The 25,991-nt window shown below is 44.3% G+C and overlaps 1 protein-coding gene across 1 annotated transcript in view; it reads right to left on the reverse strand.

The window, feature by feature from the left end:
• Nucleotides 1-214: 214 nt before the first annotated feature.
• The window catches only part of TSPAN7 (tetraspanin 7), a 101,424-nt gene continuing 75,647 nt past the window's right edge, over nt 215-25,991 (reverse strand). Inside the window, exons 2-8 of the mRNA XM_065859963.2 lie at nt 20,623-20,811; nt 18,335-18,409; nt 16,760-16,855; nt 14,845-15,000; nt 10,335-10,418; nt 1,634-1,706; nt 215-1,317 (exon numbers count right to left, since the gene is read on the reverse strand). Coding sequence (XP_065716035.1) covers nt 1,638-1,706; nt 10,335-10,418; nt 14,845-15,000; nt 16,760-16,855; nt 18,335-18,409; nt 20,623-20,811 — 669 coding nt within the window. The 3' untranslated portion in view covers nt 215-1,317; nt 1,634-1,637. The remainder of the gene's footprint in view (nt 1,318-1,633; nt 1,707-10,334; nt 10,419-14,844; nt 15,001-16,759; nt 16,856-18,334; nt 18,410-20,622; nt 20,812-25,991) is intronic.

Here is a 25,991-nt window from a genome sequence, read left to right on the forward strand (position 1 = left end):
CCAGCTGTGGAAGGTTTTTCTACAAGTTCTGAAACAATTCCTGCTCTTTCGCTTTTTTACCAAGGGTAGTAACATTTTTCTGTCACAAGCAAGTTAGCTGCTAAAATATGCATAAAGACATGTCACTCCAAGCTGTGCCCTTGCATTTCATGCTCATTTCCCCCCTTGAAAAAGTTTTGTTATGACTAAAGAATGAAAAGGAAGCAGCTACAAATTTGTAATGGTTCCATTTATTAATACGTATATCACAAATACTCACAATATCAATGCATTCTCGTTGGCATGCTAGACAGAGGCATTATTAAAAAAGTCTTATTTTTTTAAAAAGGTTTTAAACTTTTGCTTTCCCCCAAAAATATTTCATATGCCTGTTCTTTTGTGATTGTGTGTGTGTGTGTTTTTATTTAGATTTGATCCAACAATGTATTTGGTGGCTGCAACCTCAATGCAAAAAGAAAGAAAAAGAAAGAACAGGAAAAAAGTATGAAGGCCGCAGTACAGCACAGTTCAATTAGTTCATAACTACCTAATAAAAATAAAGGAAGCAAAAATCCTGCCTTCACAGTAAGCAACAACACAGCTTAATAACAGTATTACACAGGATCAGGTTCAGAGGCAAAATGCACTAGACAAAGCCTACCGGGATACGCACTAGGCATACAACACTGAGTAAGAATCAAAGATGTAGAAGAACATCAGGAATAATGGTTCCCTTCAAGCACAACATTTTAACATCATTTTCAAGTATCTTTATGTTATGTTACTGATTCCTTTTCTTTTTTTTTTAGGGAAGGGGGGCAGGCGCAGGGCAGGGGGAAAGGATGAAAAACCTTAGTAAAGCAATAAACAAGAAATTAAGATAAAACCAAAAGAATATATATTTCATATACCGGTTTATATGAATGTGTGCAACACTTATTAACCATGGTGAAAGGCTAATTACGCCCTCCCGTCACTACATGCACAGCCCGATCAATGCTGTTAATGAATTACCTTTGTTAACTTACGATGCAACTACTGTGTGACCAAGAACATACATACGGTGCCATCCTACGCCCAGCCGCGGGGATGGGGTCGGGGTCCAGAGGCCGAAGGGACCCGGCTGCTGTTGGTGGCATGGTGGTACTTCACAGAATGGTACACTACACATGAGACAGAATTCGGGAGGTGGGGTGCGAGTGCGCGCACGTGCTCGTGTCGGGGCGTGGGTGTGCGTGCGTGCGAGAGACAGTGTGTGCTATAACATTCGTTTCAGTCTTTCTCCAATTCTGCAGCTCCTGATCTTGGGACAGGCTCTGGGCTTCACGCTCTGAAAGACTGGGGTGGGGATGATAAAAGAAAAGAAGTGGGTTGCTTTGGTCACTAACAGCAGGGATATTTTCCAAGAAGAAAACCAAGATGACAAAATACGCAATAGTATGCTTCCCTGGTTTTGTTTTTCTATTATTTTTTCCCCCACTGAGAGAATATTGCAATGAAAAACCCAAAGCAAAGTATTCCGTGGGAAGACTTAATTTTCCATGAACATGCTGAGCATCTAAAACTTGCCTGCTATCTTCAGCAGAAGCAGCACCGCCATGACAATATACAGGAACATATATAGTGTACCACATAGAAAGCAGGGAAAGCTCACCTTGTTACACCATCTCGTACTGGTTAGCAGTAATAAACCGGGACAGACAGCATGCCAGCAGCATCCCGATCAACTGTTCCAGACGAGAATAAAAGTGGAATAGAAGTTAAATTAAATGAACTCAGAGCAAAGGAGGGACCATGGTAAGCAAAGATTTCATGTTCTGGAGTTACTATGCACAGCGTATTTATGCCCTATTTTAAGGACCATTCTCATCAGAAAAACAGCATTGAAATCTCCCATCTTTCTTCGTCAGATCTTCCTCTTGACTGTTATCAGGGCATATTTATTTGATAGACAGCATGTCTTTTTACTGCTTTTCAAACCCGTCGTCACTGCCTGGCCAAGTCAGACATGGATGGGTGCACTGGGGGCAGTACCAGCACCCTACTAGCTGCAGGTTACTTGCAAGCTCCACCTGGGTCCCTCACCACCACCGAGAACCAGCAGCCCCCTTCACTTTGTTAATAGCGTGCCAGGGAAAGGCTTCCAAATGCCCCAGAGTGGTTACGCTTTCTTTATAAATGATGCAGCACCGGAGAAATGAGCGTTATAAATCTGGAAATAAATTTTAAAAATGTCTTTTGCTGTTCCCTGGGCTGTCACTCAGATTATTGAAAACAGATCCCTGGCTTCCACTCGTCAATGAGCACTCAGTCATTTCAACATTTTGCCTATAGCAGTTTGTTAGCATGTCCTGCATATGCCAACAGCGTTAATATACCATAAATAATTCAACCTCACTTTTCTAATTTGGATGGGTCAATTAATTAACTCATGAGCGTATCCAGATTGTTACAGCTCATCCCTGGCTGCAGAGGTGAGGTGAGATGGCCATCTCTGCAAAGGGACCAGCCTTCCCTGGACCTGGCTCCAAGCAAGGGCTGTCACAGCTGCTCCAGATGTGCCCATGGGCCACCACCTCTGCCCATCTCCTGCTGCCGCTGGCAGAGCGTATTGTCAAGGGAGTAGTGGTTAAGGAGGGGGATCACAACCTTTTGGCAGCAACAGAGCTCCCTCAGACCAGCAGAGCATGCGTAGGTAACACCTGGCTGGCTGCTCATCCCAACTGGCTCCTTCTTCTATTTCACGCTTGGGATTGCGTGTCCTTTCCCCTAGACCATCAGTGCTCCCTGTTAACTTGATCATCGTCAAAATACACATCTTCTCTACTAGCCAATTGCTTGATTTGGGTTGGCATCAGCCCAGAGCAAGACCAAGCCAGGGTACATCAAATCCGGATAAACTGTTTTCTGCTCCTAAGATGTCACATTCCTGGTCAGGCCACGCTTCATTTGCCAGAAATTTGCTCCCTTTCCTGTTCCAGAACAGTTCTGGGTATCTCAAAAGGACACCGAGTCACCTTTAAAAGCAGGCTGAACCCCCACTGCCCCCAACATGCACCTCCCGATTTTGGCACAAATACCAAGGATGACAGCACATTGGTTTTAACTAGAGGTGGGGCATAGATACCACCTCCTGACCGATCTCCAATAAAAACCTAAGCTACTAGGTTTTGGGGGCTGTATTTTCACGGTTGCCAAAAGAGATGTGGGTGCCAAAAACCCTCCTCGGCTTTTGAAAATTTCACTTGATACCAAGAAGACATTTTAGGTATCTGGTTGCCTTTTCTACTAAACTTCTCTAGATGGGAAACTTACATGGCAGCTGGAGTGCTTACACACTCACCCAGGACACCACGGACTGGTGACGGTGAGGATGTACACATATTCAGGCTGAACTTTAAATTTCCACACTTAAATATTCCAGTCACCAGGAGGATGATTTTATCAATTTGGGGAGCGTTGCTGAAAACCCACTACATTCTGCAGGTTTACCAGAGAGTCTTTAACACTCCCACCACTTACTCGTGTGATGTTTCATGAGCTCAGTTCAATTTTGGATAATTTCCCACAGCACATCCCTGATACACGGTTCTTCATGCTCTGACAGGCAGAACAGACTAAGTGCCTCTGGATGGCCATGTCCCACTGCTTCGCTATCCCTTTTCTGTGTTTGTGGTACCTTTCAGCCTTCTCTCACCTTCCTCAGCTGGTCTCAGAGCTTACTTCTCCGCCTTACTGCATTTTTCATTAAGATGAACTTCACCATGTGTTTTCCTATTTATTTCCTATTCCTATTTATTTTCACTGAGCAAATTCCATAGAATCACAGAATGTCCTGAGTTGGAAGGGACCCACAAGGATCATCGAGTCCAACTCCTGTCCCTGCACAGGACAACCCCACAGTTCACACCATGTGTCTGAGGGCTTGTCCAGTCTCTTCTTGAACACTGTCAGGCTTGGGGCCGTGACACCTCCCTGGGGAGCCTGTTCCAGTGCTCCACCACCCTCTGGGGGAAGAACCTTTTCCTCATGTCCAACCTAAACCTCCCCTGGCACATCTTCCTGACATTCCCTCAGGTTCTGTCACTGGTCACCAGAGAGAAGAGATCAGCACCTGCCCCTCCTCCTCCCCTTGTGAGGAAGCTGTAGCCGCCATGAGGTCTCCCCTCAGTCTCCTCCAGGCTGAACAAACCCAGTGTCTTTAGCTGCTCCTCATACGCCTTCCCCTCCAAACCCTCCACCAGCTTTGTAGCCCTACTACAGACACTCTTCAGTAGTTTTATGTCCTTTTTATCCTGTGTTGCCCAGAACTGCACGCAGTGCTCCAGGTGAGGCCGCACCAGTGCAGAGCAGAGCGGGACAATCACCTCCCTCACCCGGCTGGCAATGCTGTGCTGGATGCACTCAGGACACAGTTGACCCTCTTGGCTGCCAGGGCACACTGCTGGCTCATGTTCAACTTGCCATCTACCAGAACCCCCACATCTCTCTCTGCGGAACTGCTTTCCAGCATCTCATCCCCTGTCTGTATGTACAGCCAGGGCTGCTGTGTCCCAGGTGCAAAATCTGGCACTTAATCCAATCCAGACCCAAATCAGCTCCTCCCTCATCCTACAATGGCCAACAAGGTATATACATTGAAGTTTACTGTTGTGATTGTTTTGTCTTGTTTTGTTTTCTTTTCTTTTGTGTCTGTACCATGACTTACCTATTATTTCCCATCAAGAGCATCCAGATTACAACCATCATTGTTCCTGGACACAATCTGCTGCTTGTATCACATTTACCAGGGAAATATGCTGCAGCCTCTACAAATAGCAAGCCATGGGCTTATCTTCCCCGCTTCAGCTGTAACAGCCTTCCTCAGCTACCTTTAATTAGAGATTCTTCTGATTTACACAGGCTGTCACTCTAATAATCAGCATGTCTAAGCTTTGTAGCATTTGCAGGCATGTGACAAGGTTTTGATTTAATCAAGTCACTCCAAAGACAAATGGCAGGTTACACATTAATGTACCTTTCTGATTTTTGGCCCACTTGTTAATCCTCGGCTCTAAACATACGCTGTTTTATGCATTTAAGTGGTTATAGTACCATAATGTTAAACTTCTATCTTTCAAAAATAACAGCATGCATATTGAGCCATTTTATAGACATTGTATACAGCATTTCCAGCTGTTACCAGGATATAGCAGAGCTAGAACAATATCTTAAAAGTAGTCTGAAAAAATGTGTAAAACCATGTATTTTCCAAGGTGTGCAGTCTTCCACATTTAACCACAAGAGCACTGTCCCTCCTGTAGTCAAGAAGCAATACCATTTAAAGTTGCTGAATTTTCCTCATGGTGCTCCTTCATTACAACCGTAACTACAGTCCTCTGTATTTAAATCAGGTTAGAGGCTCCCAGTCTGCAAACCACAAATGTGCGCTCTCCAGCCCCCCCTTGCTCTCTGCATTTGCACTTGCAACTTCTGCTCTTCAGATGGGAGGAAGCCCCTTATCCTATTGTGCAGCAGGTCCCCACAGCTCCTTTGAAAAACCCGAGGAATCAGCATAAAAGGATTCCTGCAAAGAAACTAGCTGCTAGAACTTGCATTCATTTCTCTTCATTCCCACTGTCTCTCAAGTGCCTCATCTCAACTTTTATCCACTTATTAATTTTCTAAATCTGAATTTATAGTCCAAGTTTTTTGAGTGATAAGATGCCAGACTTGTTTCTGCATTTGTATTCTCTCTCTGTTTTTCCCCTTCTTCTAAGATTATGCCAGTCTTCTGAACTATTATATGGAAAACTGAGAGTCTGCCTTGGAAAATCTGGTCTTGCCACAGGAAACCTGACAAATTAGAGCACTGGGGAACCCACATCCCTCAAGTGTGTCTCCTGTACTACCTTCCTGTAGGCCAAAGCTCATTTGAGAGACCACAATGCAGTGCATGAGTTCTTCAGCTCTCCATGGTTTCTAGGAGTCGTCTCAGGCATATCTCAGTTCTGATCACTGAAATCTATACACAGTAACTTCCCAGGAATCTTATCTCCTATCACATACATAATAACTGGCTTTTAATATAGTTATTTTGCAGAAGTTAAAATTGACTGGAAGCTGTCCTGCATGACATATTTCTTTCAGCTTATTAGACTGAAGAGAAACTGAAGTGCAAGTCATTTTATTTTGCGTCTTGGCATCATCACCATTTCTTATTCTTTGACAGAATTTCTGTAAATAGAAATGTGTTGAACTAACTTGGAATTCATCAGCAGATCGGGTAAGCTAAAACTGCCGTGGTGTTTTGTTTTGTTTTGTTTTAATCCATCAATGATTTACCTTGCCATCTTCTCAAAATGCAAATCACTAAGCATCCAGGTTCCCTGACCCTATTTTAGAAGACAGAGAATTTTCTATGTCACATGTCGCTTACCTGAGTCAGCCTCCTATGCCATGGTATGCCTCTGGTACAGGTCCTATCTCCATGCTGAATCCACAGTGATTAGTACTTAGAAGCCACAAAATTAGTCTTAGATTTCGAGTCACATATTGGATCCTGATACAGATGCCACTCCCTAACCCTGGTGCAAGGGGTGACTGAGGTGTAATTCTGTGCTAGCACCACATCTCAGCCTCTCTATACTGAGAGGAGTTGCAGCAGACAAGGTAGAACTGTGTCCACAGTCAGGCAGAGCTACTCACATTAACATTAATACATGTAAATGCTGCCCCATAGAGAGGGACTGTAGCCACATGAGGACACATCTTCAAATGATGGGAACTGTGGGTGCTCAGGAACTGGTTTTGAGCATGTGGAAGGCACCTGGGTTCCAGTCCTTCAGTACAAAAGGAATAATTTGGCCTTAACACTGCACTGAGATTCCCCTACTCAGGGACTCTACTGCAACCACAATCTATAAACCCGTCCAAACCTTGCCTCTTGTGCCCCTGCACTGTAGTTTTATCTAGGCAAAACTTCATCATCTGTGCTGCTTGCATAATTTTGTTCTCTGTTGGGCACAATAAAGCGATCATTTTGCTGCTCTGAAGAGCACCTGCTAAACTGAAATTATTCCAGCTGGAAGTCAGCATTGGCATCTAATTCCAAACAGTCGAATTTTATTTTATTATTATTATTTCAGACCCGAGGAGCAGTGCAGACAGTGTCAGCAACACAGCAGTTTTTTTAAAACTCTGACTCTGATTGGGAGCTCTGTGCCAGGCCTGTAAGATGTGTAATGCCATTACATCAACCTTCCCTATTTCTGGGAATCAGCACATTCCCCACACTAGTCAACACCTAACAAATCACGTGAAGGAAAGGCATTGCGCATGCTATACTGTAGAAGAGCAACATGATTTAATTTGTCTTTTATTTAGATTAAGCCTGTTCTCGGTAGGAAGAGCGAAACCTTGCCTACAGCTGGAACACTGCCTGGCATGACTGCCAGCCACTGTTAACCTGAAATCAAATTGTAAACACTGTCCCTAGTTGGGTCCAGCAAAACAGATTAGGCAATAAATAATAGCTGGCCACCTTCTATTCTTCACACCCCAGGAGAGGTGCGTTTTTCTGCCCTGCATCCTCTCTCTCCTCCTTTTTACACCTTCACAAACACGCAAGCAGCCGAGTATCTACTCAGAGTGCCAAAGCCTTGTGCTTACGCAGGGGAGCAATGTCCCCAGCTGGCAGCAGGGCACACACTGCCATCAGGCAGCCTGAGCTGCCAACGCCACATCAAAACCTACTTCAATTTTAACTCGGAGTTGCAGCGGCACCGTGCCTCCCTCCGTGCTGCCTGCAGCCTGTCGCACTGGTCTCGCCTTGTGCTGAATGGCTCCTGGGGCAGGGGCCACGCTCTGCCCACCAGCCTGTCCCCCTCACAAATAACTCATGGCCTAGGGTAAACATCCGGCATGTGCCAAAATACAAAGGGTTTAGAGGGGAAGCCATATGAGGAGCGTCTAAAGTCACCTGGTCTGTTCAGCCTGGAGGAGACTGAGCGGAGACCTCATGGCGGTTACAGTTTCCTCACAAGGGGAGAAGAAGGGGCAGGCGCTGAGCTCTTCTCTCTGGTGACCAACCACAGAACCTGAGGGAATGGCAGGAAGATGTGCCAGGGGAGGCTTAGGTTGGACATTAGGAAAAGGATCTTCCCCCAGAGGGTGGTGGAGCACTGGAACAGGCTCCCCAGGGAGGTGTCGCGGCCCCAAGCCTGACAGGGTTCAAGAAGAGACTGGACAAGCCCTCAGAGACATGGTGTGAACTGTGGGGTTGTCCTGTGCAGGGACAGGAGTTGGACTCGATGATCCTTGTGGGTCCCTTCCAACTCAGGACATTCTATGATTCTACTAATAATTCCAGCTGTAGTCTTCCTACAGTCTCCCTCCCAGCTGCAAACAACTTTCAGGCAAGATAACATGATGCTTTGCCTATCATACATACAATATGCTGATTAAAGGCTTTCAGGTTCTGATTGAGGCATTTGCCCCAGCAGCATATGGATTGTAAAAATCTAGTCACCCCATTTTTTTCTTTTGGATAGTTTTACATGTGGCACCTAAAAAGATGCTTTATAGCCTTCTGGCTCTCTAGAAACCAAACTGAAATAAGAGCTCACAGTTCTGTAGCAGTAATCAAGTCATAATCAAGGTTGGAGAAGAATATCAAGACAACCGTGACCATTCAACAAGAACTAGAATAGCTTATTAAAAACAGACAAACAAACCAACCTCCCTCTGCTCCATGCACTAACAACTCCAGACTGATGGTTTCACCGCTTCTGTATCCTGAAGACCTGACACCCATGCACACGCTCTGGATGCTGGCAGTATGACGAACCAAAGTTTATGCCCACATAAAACAGGCTGACAGGCCAAATCATGGGCTTCTCACATCTAACATCTAGGCTAGAAGGCATCAGGTTTCCAGATTTGCCCAAGGCAGAGCAGTCAGCTGGTCTGAGCCCAAACAGTTTTAGGGCTCCCTTGGGTTGTATATATGTTGACCAAGAAGATGTGGTGGCCATTTTCCACATGGCTTGGGGACAGTTACTCTGAAGAACCTGGAGGCCATTGTAACTGCTGAGCAAATTAAAACTCAAGAGAGATGTGACTAAACCACCATGCAGCTAAGCACAGGGCTGACCACATGGGGCAGCAGGGGCAAGAGGGCAGCCACAGCCCTCCCATTAATTCACTTGACCACCACCAGCAACAGCACTGCCAAATCTCTTGTTTCCAGTGCAGCACAGCGTAAACCTACAGATTGCTAACTGAATCCATGAGTTTTAAGAAGTAGTCAAATAATTTTTCCTAGTACCTCATTTTTTCCAGCCACTTGATAAACATAAGTTATTCAACAGATATATTCATGTTTTCAGTGTTGCCTCAGGACCCAGATTTTTAATACTGTGTGAATTTAGCAAATGAAAATTGCATTATAGTTTTTGAATATGATGTTTGCAGTTGTACTATGTGCTCTCTGCAGAGAGAAGGCAGATTGCCTCTCGGGTAAAAGTGGTTCAGGCATCATACATGTCGCTGTGCATTTTTGCGGAACCATTTTGCAAGCACTTTTGCATTGCCCATGTTTCCCTCTCCCGCATTTTTGCATGTTTCCAGGAGAGCCCTTGCTATCACACATGAAGTGACAAGTACAAAGGAGCACCTTGTTGAAAGACACAGGTGTTTTCCTGCCCCTTCTTGATCAGAAGATTCTGACCAGACCTTTAGTTTCCCCAACTCCTCTCTAGGTAAAGGCAGTTTGAATACGAGGGAGCAGTAAACACCTTCTCAGCTCTCCTCTTGTCTCTCCCATGCCAAACTACTTTCGATGCAGGCTGGGAGCTGGTTCAACAACCTGATTTTGGCAGATCTCTGCTCAGTGTTCAGTTCTGAAAGGAAAAAAATAAATAAAATCTGTCATCCAAACCAGATGCCTCCTCGAGGCTCCAGGTACAGGATGGGGAGGCCTGAAGATACACCCCTATTTGAATTCTAGACTTCTTTAACTAAAAATAAGAGTGCTTAGAAGAAGATAGAAGCCTATCCAAACAATGGATAAGCTATTTGTCTTCTTAGCTGTTTATGCTCCATTTAAGCCAATGTTTTATTAGGTTAACCTCTGTTTGACCCAGTGGAGGGACAAGTTGTTTTCCTTGAGCTAGTCATTAGCTGAACCGTAACTGATATTCCCAAGGAGAAACTTCATTTAAGTTGAAAAAAAGAAAATCAATGAACAGATGACCTCAGGACTAACGAGCATGCTGAGTTCAGTCCCTTTCCATAATCCTTCCTTCCTTGAAGTCCGGGTAAAGAAAAAGAGAGAGAGGGATAAAAAGGGGGAAGGGAAGCGTTTATGCACTTACCTGTGAGAACGCAATCCCAAAAGCCACTCCAGCTATGATTCCCATATTTGTCTCCATAAAACTGGTCACCAAGTCATAACAGCCCTGAAAAACAAAGATAATCATTCCTTGTATTGACCTTCCCTGCCATTAATGCATACATAGAAGTTTCTCATTTAAAATGGACTTGGGCTAGACAATATTTTTGCTGTCATTTCCAACAATGTCACCTTTTTATTTAATAGCAATTCTGAGTGAATGATGGAAAGTGGTGGCAAAACCAGTTCTTTTTAAAAACTAATGCATTTCAGTACTTTTAAAAGCTAAATGTGATGTCGGACTCATTTTTATAGGTCTTATTGAAGTCAGTTTGTATTGTTTTAAAAATATTAATATAGCTTTGACCTGAAACAAAATCACTAACAGTATACGGTAATGTTGTAATACAATAGAGATGTCAAAACCTAATAAATTATGCTGATCTCCTAATACTCTGGATATTTAATACCGGCATGCTTCAGGTATCCAGTTAGGCATTCTGTTTGCCTTCACCTGTCAAAGGACACCAAGCAACGTATTGAGTAGTATATAACTTGAGACCACATAACAAAGTTATCAAGGGTTTTGTATGAAGTTTCTTGGCTTGTTTGCTCTTGGACATAAAATTCCCTGTCCTGATTCCTAAACCCAAATTTCTCTCTCTAGCTGAGACCCTGACTCTATCAGATGAGTTGCTTCCTTGTGCTTCAATTCACAGCCCACGCTGGGGCCAGAAGATTCATACACATTTCTGCCCTTCTCCTGGATGGGCTTTTTTGAGATGTTCCCCTCAGTATGATAATTTTCACCAAGTGAAAATTGAACCTAAACAAGTGATGCAAAACTTGAAGAAAAAAAAAGGATAACATCTCTTTTTTCTTTCATTAGTAACCTATCTGCCCACACAATACAAAGTCACCTTTTGGTCCCTTTTGCCAATCTTCCTCAAATGACCAACACCACTCCCAGTGTAAAGCCAGTTCAAAGGCGCCTTATCTAATGGTATAACTTTATCAGAAGTTGGAAAAAACAAAAATAATAGCAAGTTCCTTTTCCCAGTGTGGACTCCTGTCCTACAAGATGGAATTGTCTCTGCATTCCCCCTCTGTCCATGCTCCCCTCACTTCTGCAAACACTTTAGGAACTCTTTAAATGACTTCAGAGAATTAGATGCTTGTGAAAAATAACACCTAGTAGGAAAAAATTACGTCCTTTGTTAGACAGGCCATTCATGAACTAAATGGTATAATTTCTTTGGCCTCCTTTATAATATAAGAAAACATTTTATTTAACCCTGAGAGTATTGAGGGGGTAAACAAAACAGTAGCTGAGGACCAGCACAATTGTAATTCAGTTCTGAAATGTTTAAGTGTACATATTAATCCTTAATTATGACTTGCTACAGTGTACAGTATGTCAGATTCAAGCTTCCTTATTTAACACATCAAGCAACTATAGTTGTGTGTGTCTTACATGTTATGAAATGAGATTAGACTTCTCAAACAGTGCTTTCATTGCATCTGACATGACTTAATGTTCTCCCAGCTCTTCTGAAATCTGTTCTGTGCAGCAGCCTTCAAGAGATGCAACATCTAATAGCAATGGTAATTTGAGGCAGACAGAAGATCTTGTTAAAAAAACATGAAAGGGAGATAGTTTTGATCACTCTCCTCATTTGAAGACTGTGTTTTCCCAAATCACATTCATCTGTTTCCTGAAGTGCATTGCATAAATACGGCTTAATTGCTCAGTCCTTGCTGTGCACAGAGGGAGAGCGCAAGAAGCACCCAAGAGTTGCATATACAGTACAGAAGTATGTGGAGCACTGTGTGTGCACATCTGGGTGCTGATTCAGAGGACAGAAGTGACAATTTAGCAAGTATCCAACCATTCCTCAGTCCACGCATCTGTTCCTTTATCAAGATTTTAGAGAGAAGTAGTTTTTCAGATTTGTCGGCAGCGGGCTCTGAAGATTAAAAGCACTATTTGAACATCAATTAGCTAATCGTAATGACAGCTCTTAAAGTTAGGTATTAGTCCCATCTGAGATAAAGAAACAGACAAAGTAAATGATTTACTCAAGGTCAATAAGCAAGTTAGTGGCAGAGGTGGCAAAGAAAATCTAGGAATGTTGTCTTTTAGTCCTGCAATTAGATCATCAGTTTAATCCTTTTTGGATAATTCATCATTTGTCCTCATAAACTGCTAATAATTTGATTAGCTCATTGACAACTTGTCTTACAGATAGTTTTGCAAGGTCCATCAAAAGCATCTATTCCAAATATACTTATTTACAGGAATGGTAACAAGGGTCTTCCACAACACACACAATATGTCTTTTCCTTTTTCTCCAACACACACAGAGCAAAGTGCCTATTTCCAAGCAAGGGGCTTGGGTCAGAGGCAATGACATTTTGCTTCCTATCTGAGGTGAAAGCATAGGGCCACACAATATTTCCTCCTGCTTAATTTTTATTCTCATGCCCCTTTCAGAAACATTGCACCTTGTTCAAGTGTTAGGGACAACTCCAAGACCTTGCAACTGCTAAACAGAAATCTTTACAACTTTTGATTACAAATGGCGATCTCAGAAACTGGGATACAATTTTTCAGATGTCTCAGAACATTCAAATTTTCCCTCGGCAATTAAATCAAGTAATTAAGTCAACTGCTTCCTGAGCATTTCTCTTCTCAGGCAAGTTGTGCACTTGCAGGGGAGATGCTTAGGAGCAAGTATGGCTGGAAGTGAGTTATAAGCCCTGGACTAGCACAAGCTCATTCATCCTTCAGTATCCTCCTATCATCTAGCAAGCACCCTTTGCCACGAGGAACTGCCAAGGGGACACGCATTTCTCTGTGCGCGCAGAGCAAGCCTGGCACTCTGAGGAAACACCAGATCCATGCTGGGAATGCAAATGGCATCTGCTTGGTTATGCAGCTGGGAAAGGTTCAGAGTGCATGACCATCCTGAACTGAAAAGGTGGGACGTGCTGGTAGAGGACCAGTCACATCAGAAAGCTTTCCTGCTGGGCAGGTGGGCAGAAGCAGCAGCTCAGGATGGGCTGCCCAGGAGAGGGTTTGCCTGCAGCAGATGCTGGACATACTGCACATCCCCTAGATCCACCCCGCTCTGCCTCTCAACTCCTTTCCACTTCTACAAAAACAAAGTTACTACGAATTCACAGAGGGCAACTGAGTGCATCTTTTATACTCATGCCACACAGCAAGGTTACTTCACTGGTGGTGACTGTGAGTTTCTTAGCAGATGGATGTCACTAATGTTTCACATATATCTTCAACAAGTGGCTCTCATTAAGCTATTTTTTTTGTCTCCTTTTTTTTTTTTTTTAATACACTCTAGAAATGTTGTCCACTTGACTGGTTTTCAAAGGAAGACGTTTCAGGCTGTCCTCAGCCTCCAATCCAGCCTCCTGATTCACAGGTGACTGAGGTGAAAAAGACAGAGACAGAAGACAGAGAACCATTTCCATATTTCCCTTGTTAACTACTCAGGTCTTTTACTCATCTTTTTCATTCCAACTCTGAAAACAAAAACAAAAAAGAAAAGAATCCTTAAGCCTGACTAAGCTATGATGCAACTCAGCATGGTGATTTGGCCACAACATCATTCATTTTACCAATAAACTGCCTGTTGCCTTTCTTGCAAATCTCAAGTGAGAAAGCAAGCATTGATGGTGCACTAGCATATAAAACAATAACCTGAGTTGTATTTCTGCAGTGTAGTGTCTGCTATATATGCTGCATTGCGTTCTCTTTTTTCCTCCATTTTTTTGTGTTTTCTGTATTTTTGTTCTCTGATTATTCCTTTTCTTCCTGTTTTCCCAACCCGCTTTCCCAACCCTATTCTGTTTTCCCAACCTGCTCCTTTGGTGACCCCGGGGAGGGGTCACTATCGCTGTGCTATGCTTGCAGCTGCACACGTTTGAAGATCTTAAGAGTCACTGTAAAGGTACCAGCCAGCCACCATGTTTGCTGTTCATCACCTGCTTTTTCTCTCTTTGGGATGACAGTTAGGCTCTTGCACTTGTATTTGAACATAAGCAAGAGTAAAACCTGTCCTTCCCTCCACCTCACTATGTCTTCGTCCTCAACAAACCCCCACCACATCCAGCAGGAGACAGCAGACAAGTGCTGACCAACCTAACCCTCAAGGGCAGTCAAGAGACTTGACTGCCTGGCCAGGACTGTCCCTCTGTGCAGTGCTGTACCCCAACCAACCTCTGCTGTGAGGAAGGGGAACAAACCCCCTCCTCATCAGAAATGTTGCTGCACCTGTTGTCATTTTAGAAAGGCCAGTTTAAAGAATTTTAAAGCAAGCGGGGGCTAAAGCCCATCCTTACCATCACTTCCACCCAATACACACGTTATCAACCAACTATTTCAAATGAAGTGCGATTGTAAGCAGCCATATGCTCCACTGGCGTTCTGCATGGTTTCATAACAACCGGCCCCGGCACAATGTTACTGGTACCTTCTGGTTTACTTTAGTGGCAGCCACAGTCATGTTGCGCAGATCCTGAGTATTGCAGTCACTGGAGTTCATGCAACAGCTTGTAGGGATGCCATGTTTGAAGAAGTAAGGGCTGGTGCTCCAGTTGGTGTAGCTCTGAATGCCGCAGCAGCTCAGCTACAAGGAATAAGAAGTAGATTTCAAACAAACCAACCAACCAGAATTAAAGCTAGTACAGAATTGCTACTGCCCACTTCATAAGCTCATAACCAAAATAAAGACAGGTTGTCTTCAGTTTTGAAAAGCAGATACCATCCCACATCCCATTTATCACAAAAGTATCAGGACTGTTATTTACAGAAGATGGGAGCAGCTATTTGTAACATTTTATAAAGTTTCAGTCATAAAGCCATATTTTTAAGTTGAAGGTCTGTTTGGTTCTTTTTCATTTGTTTCTTTTGCTTATTTATTTACTTGTTTGATTAAAGGCTATCCTGGAAAATCGAGACAGAGCCCCACAATGCAGTAAAAAAAAAAAAATGGCCTTAAAAAACCCAAAGCATTACATAGAATTCTATGTAATGCAAACAGGGTTAAACAGTACAAATTGCTACGGTGAAGCAAGCCTCTCTACCTTATTGAAATAATTTCTAGGAAAATTCACTGAGCCATGAATAGAAGGAGACCATATGTTCGTAAAGTGTGTCTATGAAATCAGCTGAAAAAATGTTAAGTTGGGAAGGATGTTCTGCTCTAGATGCTAAACTATAAGACAGTCACTCAGAGATATGGAATATGTGCTGAATTCTCTACATGAAAAGGGCTTATAAATGCAGCTCCTGGAAAACCAGAGTTACAAATAAAATGAATGCTTTGCTACGACAGAAACACTGGACAGTTACTTAAAGCTATTTAGTTTAGTCAACTCCAAGGAATTAGAAATTCAGACTAAGGGTTAATATTAGGCAAACAGACAATTTGATGGCACAATATACTCAGTTTAGGTCAGCATAGTAATCTGTGAACCAGGAGAAGCCAGGCTAGAGGCATAGTTTCCAACATGCTGCGGGGCCCTACACAACAGCTGTAATTTCTAAACAACATCTAAAGTCATCAATACAGTTACATTAAAATTTCAGCGATTTAGCAAGTTACAATCACATAAAAGCAAACTGGCTCCTAGGATGTATTATTAGCTGAAGGGATAGCTTCTTGCTATGGTACAGTTTCTAGTGAGAATTTAAATGCAAATTTTATCGCTCTGTGTTGTAGTTGGTGGACTTGGTCCCTCATGGTTGGCATCTCCAACTAGTTTGGCCATGCTGTGGCATTTGCTCATGCCCTGTGCCATGCTGAAGGGCAAGGTGACCCCCCAGTACCCTGCCACTGCACCCTGTGGGTCAGCAAGGCTCTTCCACTGAGTGGACAATCCATCCCTTCAGCACAGCCAGAGAACAACCTCCATTGCCAGCCTCAGCAGCACAGTTGTCCACTCCCTTTTGTTCTCGAGAAAATACACTCCTTCTCCCCTGAACTCACTAGGTCTCCTCTGCCAGCCCCTCATTATACTCGTGAAGAGAACTGCTGCAATTAATGATACAGGATGCCAGATTATAAACTCCTGTCTCACCCAGCTCAAATTTACATAATTTCATAATCCTATTGACAAATTCCCTTAAGAACGCATTGTTCTTAAGGGATAAAAACCAAGAACAAGCAAATGATACTGGCCCTATCTTTACTAGACAGCTCGTTCATTAGAACTTAGGCATATTAGTTGAAATAGTTTTTGTTTAGATTGGTTTTGCCAGCCTCTAACTTTGCTTGCAATATAGAGCTTGCAGATTGAGCCATCCACATGTCATGTTCTGTGATCAAATCTGAATGTATGTTTTCTCTCTATTTATTAATTTTTAGTATTCAGTTTCAGACTTACACTTTCCTGTACGTTATCCACTGCATGGCTCCGCTCATCGTTCTTGTTGTAATTCTGGATTGCTTCAGTGTACGTCCTAAGGAAAGTATCCTTGATCTATGAGGGCAAGGAAAAAAACAGCCCAGGTGAGCAACAAAAACCGTAACATCCAAAGCAGTTTCTGAAGAAAGCAAACGCATTTCTAAACCTAACAAGGCACGCAAAGCAGCCATTTCCACTCATTTTAAAATGTGTTTTCAGAGCTGGCAGAGCTTCCTATTAACTGTAAGGAGTCATTTGTGATGTTTTTCAAATGGGGTTTGTTGGACATAGAAAGAAAACTACCTCAGAAAACTGCTCCGTTTTAAAAAACAGAATATGACTTAACCTATAAGAAAGATATCCTTTGCTGCTTTTTCCCCAGACACCTTGTTCCAGCATGAAGTCTGAAGGAGGCTGCTTGCTCCTTTCAGCTCATGGATGCCTGGTGGGAGCTGAAGCTTGTGCAGACTCCTTGGTGACAGAGGCCAGTGGCATCCAAAGAAGACATGAACCCCTCGACCAGGCAGCAGCCCTCATCCCCAGCACCAAAGGCATTTGGGTAAGGAACAAGAGGTATCTCAACTGTAGAAGGTCAGGGACATTACCAGGAAAGGCACTTTGACTGGATGGTAAAGGGTAGCAGATGATTTGGGCAACCCACATGGCTGTGACCTTCAGAAGAGACCACTTCTCCCAAAAGGGAGCAGCATCCTCATGCTGAGGATGCCACAGGTTCGGCCAGGTGAAATGTCAATCTTCAGTAGACAGACAGGCATTTTAGGATCAAATTAAAAACTGTTCACCACTTGGAAATGTAGACACTGGAAAAGCCTATAGCAAGGGAAATCTCATGTCAAAAGAGGAAATTAGGAAACCAGCTAATAAAAATAAAAGAGACAAGAAGTGTCTCTGGGGCTGTCCTGGTTCAGCATTAATGACATGTAGGTTCATGGACTTAGTGGCAGAGACAGACCGGATTACAGTGGATAAAGCAGAAGTACCACTACAAATCTAGACCATCATGCTTTTAAAAAGCTTCTTCCTGCCCCAGTTTCCCACCTCACTCTATTTGTAATCTCTCCTTATTGTCCAGATAGAAACAAAATCCCATCCCACTCCCTCCCAGCTCAAAAAAGAAAAAAAAAATTACAAAATATTGAGTGTGATGAAGCAGTGCTCTCTGCCTTGTATAAACAAGCACTTGCCTGGCTGAAGAAGCTGTGTTTAAGAAAAGTATTTAATCTATTTTGCAGCCCTCAGCACATGTAAAAGAGTAAAGAAGATCTTAAATGATGGACACAGAAAAAAACGATAGCCCCAGAATAAATTATCAGGCAGCTGAGGCCAAGGGCTTTGGCTAAATCCCCTCATTTGGAATCGCATCAGTTTTTAAGAGCTGTACATGTTATTGTTGCACATCGGCTGCATCCCTGGAGATGCGTTTGGAGTCGCCGAGCTCAGCGACCTACACATTCGCCACGCTCCACAGAACTTCTCAGCAGCTCCTGCGCAGGGAGGCACCGCCAAATGCAAACTCAGCACATTTCCACCTACCTCGTGGCGAAACACAAACCCTGAAATGCCAGCCACTAGCTCAGCCAGGAACACCAGGGACAAGAACATGGCATACTGAAAAGAAAGGAGGCAAGAGGAGTCAGAATGTGACAGGCTTTTGTCTCAGCGCAGATGCTGCTCAGGTATCACATAACATTTAACTTTCTGCTCTAGACACCCTTTAAAGATGTTAATAAACCAAAGGTTTTGGAGGAGAGACATAGGTTATAGTCTGAATACGTGTTTATACAGCTCACAAATGATATGTATTGTCTAAGTACTGGCTTTTCTGACATTTTTGTTCCCACATTTCTTAGTGTTCTCACATAAATGAAAATATAGTCACATGCCAGAGATGAATCCAAGTCAATTAGGTTTTGATCTTGCCATTAGCAATACAGACCATCTATGTCTGCATGGCACTCTGCTAAAGTAAATAAGCTTCTCCGGGTGTTTTGGTTTGTGTTTCTCTCACTGCTAGACTGGGATTTGCTGCCCGATTCCTGAAGTTTCTGCAATGAATGAACTGAACCTCTGACTTCACTGGAAATATTCTCATGGTAATACCGGACAGATGCCTCAAATACTTTGCTGAGCCAAGACCCGTGTTTGGCTTTAGAAGCAGCATTTAGATCCAGATCTAAATAAACTTTGAAAACAGTGCTTTCAGCGTGGACACTCACAAACCGTTAAAAATACATCTAAGCAGAAATAAAGAAGGTAAAGAAAAAAATGCAAAGCAGAATGGTAAAATTTGAAGTTGGGGCTTAATCTACTGGAAGGAAAATTATCTTTTTTCTCCATGTGATAAATAACAATTAATTAAAAAAGGAAACATTTTAAATTAAAATAAGTCCTCGCAGGATTGGGAAAAAGGGAAATTTACTTTTAATGGAAAGTTGCTGGGGAAGGGAGCACAACAGCGAAGAGAGAAGCAGAAAAATCATTCTCTCCAGTTAATGCAGCTGTCAAATCACTGCCTGTATTCTGTTCAGGAAAGACAGAAAGTCTTGAAATATTTCTTAGGCGTACAATGAAAATAAAACTATGTGCTTGGAACAGCACATGCCACTGTAAGTGGCATACTTTTAAAAAAGTTACATGACTTATGAAGAAAATACCAGAGCCTGATTTCCTACGGATTTATATAGTTATTTACCTATATCCCTTTCCCATCTGGATTGCATTAACTCCAACAAGCCTCTACACGTGCCCTGACAGCACATGGCAGCAAGAGACAGCAGTGGTGCACCTATGACAGCATTAGGTACACAGCGACTGGCCACCAGCATACACCTGCTGACCGATCTGCAGCTGCTGCCTCTCCCCTACTGTGCCATCAACTGAGGAAACAAACTCTCTTTAAGATGTCCTTTCTAAAAGTCCAGTTCAAACTGGAGAATTGTCCCATCTCCTTAGAAAATCAGCCCCCAGATACTGTAGCAGGAGACACATTATACTGTCAAGCCTTTTTCCACTATCTCAGTGCATCACAAGTGCTATTTCCACCCTTCAGATCATTAGACATGTAGGATTTTGCTCCTGAATACTCCTAGAAACACCATTTATCATTTAGGTTTGCTTAACTCTCAGTTACTTTGCCTTTTAAGGTGGGCTGGAAAACTCAGGACAGAGAAACTTATAGGGAGAGATGTTAAACCGGACTGAGAGACAGCTGCTGTGCCCCTGCTTAGTGTACCTTGAGTTCATTCTGCTTTTGAGATGAAGACAAACACACCATACAGAGCTTTGCTTTCTGGGGCTGACTTGTTTTATTCTAGTGAACATCAGGAGAAAAAGAAAGGCTGGTGTGCTTTTAGAAGGTACCAACTATTTACTTCCATAGATTTCACATCAGAGCATTAAAATTACCCCTTTAAAATACAGTTCAAATGAATTTCACATTTATGATGCTTTGGATATTTTTAAGATTGAAAATATACCTATCTATCTGGCTCACAGAAAAACAGAATGATTGTATAATCACTCACAGAGTAATTCACCAGCAGCATTTCACCATTTCACCCTGCACTCAACCACACATGGGTCTGTACACTGTGCAGTAGCAAAATTCATTCATACTCAATCAACAACTGGTTTTGGCAAGGATTTTTTTCCTCCTCTTTGTCCAAAAGGCACACGTGTTGAACATTAAGATCAATAAAATCTAGCTTATGTGCCTAAAAAAACACATTAACATCTGGTGAAGCTTGGCAGGGGGTGGGGGGAATCCCAATACATCAACAAAACCTCCTTCCCTCTTGCTCAAGGCACTTTGGCACGCTTACCAGTTTCAGCATCCATGGGCTGCCACGACAAGTGGCAAAGCAGCCAAAAAGCCCAAAGACAATGATTGTGGTACCCGTCCCGATGAGCACGTAGGGGGCATTGGTGGAATTCTCAGCAATGAGAGAGATGTATGTGCCAAGGGTGAGCTTGCCCCAGACGCCGACTGCGAGAAGGATAACGCCTGTGATCTGCAAAAGCAAGAGGAGAAAGCTGTCAGGAGCTAACAGGGAAGGCATCTGAATTCAATACACATCTGAAGTGATTCATTAGTACTGTTGTGTTGGCAGAAGGAAGCCTCAAGAATCTTACTAATTCCAGAGGGACGGACAGAGAAAATTAATTTCCAGAATCTGGAGATGTTTCATTAAGACTGCCACTGGAGGACAAACATCTAGGACTAATCGTCACAGAGCCAATGACTGCCAAGGGAGGATGCAGTGTGCTGCCTGCAGGAACAGGTGCTCTGCTCCTGCAGCACACTGAGAGAGGTGGCAACTCCACCAGTCTTACCAAACTCCAACAATAACCACAGACACCTCCCGCCTCCTGAGTTTTACCACAAAAACTGCCTGAACCACAAAAACCTGCTGCCTGACATCCTGTCCTTCTTAATGCTAAAGTTTTAGGAACACAAGCATCCCCTGCAGTGCATCACTCTGGCAAGTGAGCCTTCCCCGACTCCCCAGGCTATACAGCAAGCAAGCCCCAGGCTGTGGAGAGGCTTTCCCCCTGACACAGGGTGGGAGGACACCAGTGGGACCTGGAAGCACCCAGCCTCTTGCCTGAGACCTGCAAGCAGAGGCCACCATGCCGCAAGGGCAACCAGGACACGTGGGCTGCCCTCTCCAGCAGGGATGTGGGGGATGCCCATGGTGTGCTGTACCCCGACGTTCAGCAGTGGCCACAGCTGGGATGATGCCTGAACCATCTCCTGATGGCTCACCCCATGCTGACTGATGCTGCTTCAAAACTGTACACACGTAACTCATTCCCATGGCTAAACCAAAGGTGGGACATCAATGGCCAGTCTGGAGTGCCAGCTCCACAGGTGCTTCCTGAATTCCCCCAAAACTTCTTACTAGCATTTCCAAGCCACTGTCAAGGGGCAGGAGTAGAATAAATGTCGTGACAGTGTTCTTTTGTTCACTTTCCAAGTTTTCTATTGTGAATCACAGAATCACAGAATGTTAGGGATTGGAAGGGACCTCAAAAGATCATCTAGTCCAATCCACCTGCCGGAGCAGGAATACCTAGATGAGGCTACACAGGAATGTGAACATCTCTATACTGCTGTGAAATCTTGAAATTCAACACTATTACATAAGGCTTGCTCCGCAGCTGTTCAGGGAGGGGATCCTTGTTCACAGTTATGCTGCCCCTAAAAATCCCAGCTGAGCTATGTTGTAAGATCTTTCAGCTACTTTTCATACAGGTTGATGTCAATTAATTCAGGGAAAACCTGCTCAAAGGAAAAAAGAAAAGCAGCGTTTTGGCTTTTTTACCTAGACTGGTTCAAAAGGGACTATGGAGGCTGCATCTCCATCGCTGCCTTCCCACTGTGCCCCTTCCAGCATCCCGCTGCTCAGCACTAGCAGGCAAAGGAGCCCATCCTCGGCTCAACCTGCGTCTGCAGCAGCCGCAGCAAGAGCTACTCTGGTGCAGCATTTCTCCCTCTCTGGAGAGGGAATTGTGTTCAGCAGAGCTGCTGAATAATCAGAGCCACCTAAGGAAAATGCCAGGAGGAGTGAGGATACAAAATAGACGCTCTGAAGCAAGATACAGGGGGAGGGATGCAGGGGAAGAAAAGAAACCACAAAAAGAGAGAATAAAGAAGGGAGACCCAGACAGACAAAAGCAAATTAACATGTCCTCAGAGACAGGAGATCCTTTTTATACCAGAGAGAAAATAATCTCACCTGGCAATTTAGACACTTCCTAGCTCATCCCCTTCCTCCCCCCATGCTTCCCAGAGCTGCAGGGAAGATGTGCCCCCACCTGGCTCCCACGCAGAGCACACCAGGGCACAGCACTGCCAGGGAAACCCACACACAGAATCACAGAATGTTAGGGATTGGAAGGCACCTCAAAGATCATCTAGTCCAATCCACCTGCCGGAGCAGGAACACTTAGATGAGGCTACATAGGAATCATGTCCCTCTTTCCCCCTGAGCCCCCACTGCTCCCCCTGAATGGCTGAGGCAGGCATCAGCATTTCTGTCACACCTTCAGGACAGGATTAGCAGGGATTTCTGCTTTCCTGCCCACAGTGTTGATAGGAATAAATCCAGCTCCTGTCCATCCTCCAGTGTAACTCTGCGAATAGTGCCAATTCCTTGCTCTTGTACCCCACCAACTAACAGCTGAGTGTCAAAACAAAAATAATCACCAAGTAGCCTACCTACCCACAGGCACCAAACGCCTCCGCTGAGTTGGGTGCCATCCACACACGACACCGTCTTCACTCCTCTCCCCCTTCTCCCTAACAAAAGCTTTTTCAGAGGGTGCAGATTAATCAGTAAAGTCCAAAAGTGAGCTGTGGGGGACTCGGAAATCTGCAGAACAACTTTTGGTTTCTCGCCTCCAGTTCGACAAAAGGCTGGTTTCTGTGCCTGAGCTGCTGAAAGTTTTACCGCTGTCCCCAGGGAGACGTAAAAGCAGCATTCACTGCCAAAATGAACAAGCAGCTTCACATTTGAAAGAGAACTCAAGCCTTGTAATAAAAAGCATTTTTAGATGGCTGTTTCAAACAATTACTAACCCTTTACTATGCATTTTAAGAGTTTGTTTTCCCCCTGTCTCAAGGGGGCCTATCCAATTTATGGTAGACACAGACTTTGGAAGAAAGGAGCAACGTCTCTTGGTGGCTCATTTCCCTTCTGTGTCGTAATAGAGCCCTGATTTACATGTGTTCAAGGAAATCCCACAGTTTGTGGTGAGGCGTAAACTCCCAGCAAGCCTGACACTGTGCAGAGGGATGGGACGTTTCCACAAAGACACGCTGCAGTTGCACAGTGGGTTGCCGAAGTACCAGCTGGAATTCCGTTCATGAAGAAGAAAAAACAGAAGACTCCCCTGAAAATCTCTTCATGACCTTTATTTAACCGGGCACAAGCAGCGGTTTGACTAATGCCCACCTCCACTCAAAGGCAAACCTTTTTTCCTTACACTTTTTAACCCTATCTCCCTGATCCATCACACTATCAAGGGAGCAATCAATGTACCAGCCTCTGGTTTGGTTTGGTTTTTAGGTTTGTTGGGCAGACAGAAGACCAGGATAGTGCTGTCCTGAAAACAAGGCAGCAGAAATACACACTGCTCCTGCCACTCATCATCACTACACTCGGCTTTACTTCTCTGCCCAAGAGGCTGTGGAAATGAGCCCTGTGGGATGGCATCTGATTAGTGAAGCAGCTCCTTCATTTGACCTGAAATCATCACGCAAGCCTAATTCTGTGTCCAGCGAGACATGGAGGTCAGGCCCAACAGGTTCAAGAGCTGGGTGATGTGGGTCCATCTGCATCTGAAAGGTCTAAAGGAAACTCAGAGAACCTCCTGCAACTCACAGTCTCTCCCAAATCTTTCCCACTCCCCACCGTAACGTTTCCATTCAGACCATTATCATACATTTCAGTGGCACGATGGAAAATGATTAGGAAATAATCAAGATAAACAGTGGCAGATAGATACATGGATATGATCAACACATCTTCTCCTGGAAACATACAAAATGTTTCAGATATCCTGGCACAGAAGAGATCCACCACAAGCCTTGACTTTTGGAGTCCCCCTGAGCCAAGATCCAGAGCAGCTTTACTTATAAATAACTGCAAAAGCCAGCACACACAGAGCAAGAGAGCAGCAGTCCTGCTCCATTGGTGGATTTCTACAGCAAAACCTGGCCTTCACGTGGCCCTTCAAGGAATCAAGATTTGTCCTAGAAACAGTATGACAACCACAGCCTGTGCTAAAAGGTTTGCAAAACCCCATTCCAGATCCTCAGCAGACACAGAAGAAATGAACTGGCAGCTGCAGAGCCTACCATGCCCCAAATGATACATTCGGAGTGGCACAGAAAAACAACCATTAGCAAAGGCAAAAAAAAAAAAGGCAACTAAAGGAGAGATCCTGCCCAAACGTAAGGAGCTGTGGGAGAAACATCAGTAGCTGCTCTTTGGAGGGCTGGGATTCCATTCCCCACACAGCACCTGTCAGGCAGAAGGGTCAGAGTGGCCTCACTGAGTCTCTGCCCCATTTTATATCACACCAGCTGTGACAAGCATGACGTGATGAAGGCAACCCTGGCTTTCACCACCTCCCTCAAGCATCTCTGACTTTGTGGGTTGTTGGTTTTGTTTTGTTTGCTTGTTTCAAGCTCAGAGTCTGAATATGCACAAGGGCAGCCGATCAGAGGAAGGATGCAGAGGGAAGGGCTGCCCAGATAGCTCAGCCATTTTCAATACTTACCAGCTGCTATGTACCACTCCGTCCCCTTGCTCAGCCACCAATGGTAATTCTGCCTCCTTGATGCAGTGCCAGGCAGAAGCCCTGGGCAGGCAGCACACTGCTGCCCTTGCTGCAGGGTTAATAAAGCCCACGGAGCAACCTCCAGGGCTGGGTTGGCAGCACCTAGCTCACAAATACACCAGGGGCACTTTGCTCACTCTCCACCATTGCTGGGACCCCCAACATGGACATCTGCCCTCCCAAAGCAGATCTCCGACTGCCCCCTTCATCACAATGTTGGGTCTCACAGATGATGGCGGGCCTGAAATGGAGCTGCCTACACTGCGCACAGCTACAGACAGGCAGATTAAACCCCAATATACCACACTTCAAGTCCTGTCATAAACATACCCACTGCTTTGATTCAGCAAAGTGCTCTGAAGTTTTCCTTGTTCTTTATACAAACCCTGGTTTACACTGTAGTAGCTCACCCATACCTGGATAAAACAGTTGAAGTATGCACCCATCCCCAAAGAGATGACATCCTAAGAGAGACATCTGTGCCAGGAGCGAGGGCAGGCCTGGTCTGTCCTGCTGCCATAACAAGTCTCCAGAAACTTGGACTGGTTTCAGGTCCGTGAAAGGAGCTTGCAAGTTGTTTTTTGTCAGTTCTTTTTAATGCTTGCAAACTGTCTTGCCTCTCACGCTATTTTGATGGATGCTCCCTTTCTGCACATGTTTCCAGGCCAAAGTGCTTCTTATGAGGGGCGGCTGAGGGAACTGGGGCTGTTTAGCCTGGCTGAGGAGAGACCTTCTCACTTTCTTCAACTACCTGAAAGGAGGTTGTAGCATGGAGAGTGTTGGTTTCTTCTCCCAAGTAGCAAGTGATCGGTAGAGAGGAAATGGCCTCAAGTTGTGCCGGGAG

The sequence above is a fragment of the Patagioenas fasciata genome, chromosome 1 (genome assembly GCF_037038585.1).
Source record: "Patagioenas fasciata isolate bPatFas1 chromosome 1, bPatFas1.hap1, whole genome shotgun sequence".
Classification (NCBI taxonomy): Eukaryota; Metazoa; Chordata; class Aves; order Columbiformes; family Columbidae; genus Patagioenas; species Patagioenas fasciata.